The sequence below is a fragment of the Silene latifolia genome, chromosome 9 (genome assembly GCF_048544455.1).
Source record: "Silene latifolia isolate original U9 population chromosome 9, ASM4854445v1, whole genome shotgun sequence".
Classification (NCBI taxonomy): Eukaryota; Viridiplantae; Streptophyta; class Magnoliopsida; order Caryophyllales; family Caryophyllaceae; genus Silene; species Silene latifolia.
The window spans coordinates 94,366,625-94,370,692 of record NC_133534.1 but is presented as its reverse complement, the minus strand read 5'-3'; the positions used below and the strand labels follow the sequence as shown (position 1 = coordinate 94,370,692).

The 4,068-nt window shown below is 35.5% G+C and overlaps 1 protein-coding gene across 1 annotated transcript; it reads right to left on the bottom strand.

The window, feature by feature from the left end:
- Positions 1-254: 254 nt before the first annotated feature.
- On the bottom strand, positions 255-919 carry LOC141601356 (uncharacterized). Its single transcript, XM_074421631.1, has 2 exons — positions 915-919; positions 255-813 (listed from the first exon to the last, which is right to left on the bottom strand). The coding sequence occupies exons 1-2, from the start codon at positions 917-919 to the stop codon at positions 255-257; spliced, it is 564 nt and encodes a 187-aa protein (XP_074277732.1).
- Positions 920-4,068: the final 3,149 nt, after the last annotated feature.

The window sequence follows — 4,068 nt, the reverse complement described above, 5'->3', positions numbered from 1 at the left end:
GCATTCTGTATTGCTGCCCCATCAGTACACATGACACCATCTTTATCTTCAATTTGGAAGACCTTGTTCATCATCACCCTTTTTTTGAGAGAATGATGAAAATAAGAAGTATTTAGATCTCCCTCTAGTGACCATTGCACCTTTGCCTTTTGAATCAGAAAACTGTCTCTGGCAGTAATGAGATCCTTAAGATCATGGGCCAGGTACAGCTTCAGAGCTTTAAGTTTTTTTATAATGCCAAACATCTTAGTACCCTAATAGGACTTGGACCAACTAGCAGACACAAGAGATTTAAAAGTTGGTGCAGCCCCCCACATGTTAAAGTACTTAAAACTTTTCCTACCATGAATCTCAGAATTCCTGTCCATAATTGTGCAAGGACAGTGATCAAAGAGGCCCTCAGGATGGAAGTGAGCTACACTATCCACAGGAGCCTGCTTATTTGACCAAGTAAAAAGAGCACTAGTAGCAGCAATATCTTCCATACAACAAGTAGAAACACAGTCCTGAAAGTGTTCCATCTCAGCATCAGAGGTGCTCCCACCTAATCTCTCAACTGGACTGAGGACAGTATTGAAATCACCTAGCCAAAGCCAGGGTGCAGTGCACTCCTCAGAAAACTTCTTCAAAAAATTCCAAAGTTCAGTTCTTCCATTAAGATCATTGTAAGCATAAATAAAAGTGAGATAAAATCTCTTATCATCAGTTTGGGAATGAACCAACATATGTATATGTTGTGCACTATATGATAAGAACTGAATATCAAACAAAGTAGGCTTCCATAACACCCATATGCTACCATCCTTATGCCAACTGCAGTTAGTGGAGACACTCCAACCATCACAAATAGAGGTATTTTTCTTCAATAGGCTACCATGTTTCAATTTTGTCTCAAGCAAACCAAATAAGCCCACCCCATTATTGTGCATAAACCATTTCACCACTTTCTGCTTATTCAGGTCATTCAGACCCCGTACATTCCAAAACCCCAGACTATGCATTGATATCAGGGTCAGGGGGGTCATTCCCACTCTCTACCACTGCCCCCTGAGTAGCAGAGTTACTCTTCAAAGCATCCATGAAAGTATATGGACTGAATTTCCCAGATAATCTGACTCCAACAATCCCATCCTGCCTATTCAGACGCATTATATGCTTAGCAGGAGTGGTTTCGACTGCAGGTGTAGCTCTAACAGTAGCCAAAGGAGGGAAATTTGCAGGTAAAAGGGAAGGAGGGGTTACAACATCTTCTGGTTCTTTTTGTGTCTTTTGCAAAGGCATCCATACTTTATGCGGTTTTGGAGGAGCCTTTACAGAAGGAGCCTTAGGCCTCCTCTTATCAGGCTTTCTACATTGAGCAGAGTTAAGCCAAATTCCATTACAGCTTGAGCAGGAGATAGGTCTCCATTCATGCTCAACTTTGACAATCACCAAGTTACCAGACTCATCAAAAAATTTAACCCTTTCAGTCAACTCCTGATCCATAGGTAATTCAACCATAACCCTAGCATAGCTAAGTCAAACTTTATCCTGAGTTTCAACATCCATTTTAACAAATTTTCCGACAAGACCAGCAATTTTAGATAAACAATTGCCCTAAAATTTTAGAGGAATACCATACAACTTAATCCAAACAGGGACAACTGCAACCTTTTCCTTAACTAACTCCATATCCGGTACCCATGGCTTAACAATAACAGGTTTATTTTCAAACATATAATAACCAGAACGAAGTAAAGCTTCTTTCCTTGTTTTCTTAGTCAATGTTACAATGAAAACACCATTGTCAAGGAACGAAACCCTATCTATACCAAACTGCTCCCAAACATTATAAACATAATTCTCAACGATATCCCAAGGTGGGTTAGCACCGAGAATGTAACATATAACAGAATGGTTCCAGAATTCTACCTCAGGTTTGATATCCTTTGTTGTAAACTGAAGCAGTTCAGACGTGTCTTCTTCTTCCAATATCGGTTCCATAATTGGGATGTCCTTTCCACCATGCCTAACATACCAGCTATCAGTTAGAACTGTCTCTCCTTCAGACAAATTCAGGACAGGAACACCCTGAATATCATTCATGGCTCTTGTTCTACCAGTATCTGATGGTGAAGGACGAGGAAAATTACCACCTTTAGGACCGCCATTAGTTGGAGATTGCACTACTGAAGCTTTAGCTGAATTTAAGGAAGATTTAGTGATTGAACGTAAAGGAGTAAAGCGATTTTGTGAGTTTTTGAGCGCCGTCATAGTTGTTGCAGATAGAAGGAATACTAGGTCATGAAATTTAGAGCTTTTTCATAATAATTAATATAATTATTATTACTTTTCCATTATTATTATTTCCATATTATCTATTATAAATTCCCGGTGCAAATCCCGATTATACTCATACCTTATTATAATAAATTCAGGTCCAATTAATCAATGTCACACGGCGCAACACTCGATTATTAGCTAAGCCCAATTCCTGACTTGGATTATTAATTTTATATTTTACTTAACGTCTTATTTGTAATTATTCTTAGAAATGCTTTTAACTAATTATTAGTTACATAAATTATTAATATCAAAATACGGGGTATTACAGTCTTCCCTCCTTAAAATGAACTTCATCCCGAAGTTCGCCCACAACTACTATCACAAAACTTATAACTACGCATCATTCAACATCATTAACTTACTCAATCATTATCAAACTTTCTTAATCATTATAATACCGTATCATACTTATTAAAATGTGTCACAAAACTAATCTCAAAACATGAGAATGTATCACAATATAAACTTAGAACATGAGGTATCACATTGATTACTCATACCTTGATTACTCCCTCTATTGTCGTTCCTAGTTGCACTTCTATACTCAAACGCTCGGTGACCCAACCTGTTGCAATTGTAACATCTCCACGTAGTAGATAACAAAGTCCAACTCACCAAAGTACTTTAAATAAAAACTTTAATGATTACATATGTCTTACAATTTGTTAGGATCATATACCTATTATTAGACTCCTCTAATAGTGAACTAATTAACTTGTTAATTATTTGTTCTCTAGATCTAGTGCATGCATAACAAAATGAAAGATTTATAAGAAAAACAATGTTCCTTACATTGTTGGTTGGTTCGAAATTAAGGGCACAAGTAAGGTCACCTTCCTACACTTGTTCTTGAGCTTATAATGATGGATGATCCTCCTAAGACTCCAAGTATAGAAGCCACTCCAATAAATTGCACCCAAGATTAATCCCAAAAATTCCTACTAATATTAACTAGATATATAGTAGAAATATTTCCTTAATAATACTAATATTTTTGCATTACTACCTCTAGTAATATTAGATGAGTGTATTAGTATTTATAGAGAGTTTTGTGCAATTGCATGTGAGGAAAACTTAGAGAGAAAAACAACACAAGCACCAACAAGAAAAATGAGCAAAAATGCTCTCTTATTAAGGCCAAAACCGGTGGCCCTCTTCCCATGTAGGGAATCTTGTGCTTTTGTTTTTAGTCTATTGTTTAGTTATAGGTAGAGTGTAGGATGTAGGCTTGTAAGATGTAGTATGTAAAGCCTAGTGTGATATGTCATAGTCACACAATAAACAACATCAACATAAGACAAAAGAGCATCTTTGCTCATCTTATTGTGGCCGAAATATTGGTCCTTTTATGGACCATTTTTGCCTTTTGTCATTTGTCCCACAAATTCTTATAAGTCTTATGTTTAACAATCTTACATATTTAATTATTAATGTAATTATTTAACACTTAAATATTACAATTAATAATATAATATACACTCCACTTTTTGAGTAGTATACTACCATTATATCAACATATAATGGGTCCCAAAATAACTAGTTAGTTAAAATTACAACTTCTTGTAACTTTTAAATAACTAATTACCTCTACCTCAAAACTTATATTAATCCCTCAACAAATTTAGTAAATTAACACTTAATAACTAAATTTAATCTTATTTAATCACATTACAATAAGACGCAAAATTGCACTCCCATAATTAAGGAATTAATTAATTCGTATCGCATACAATTAATTAAATA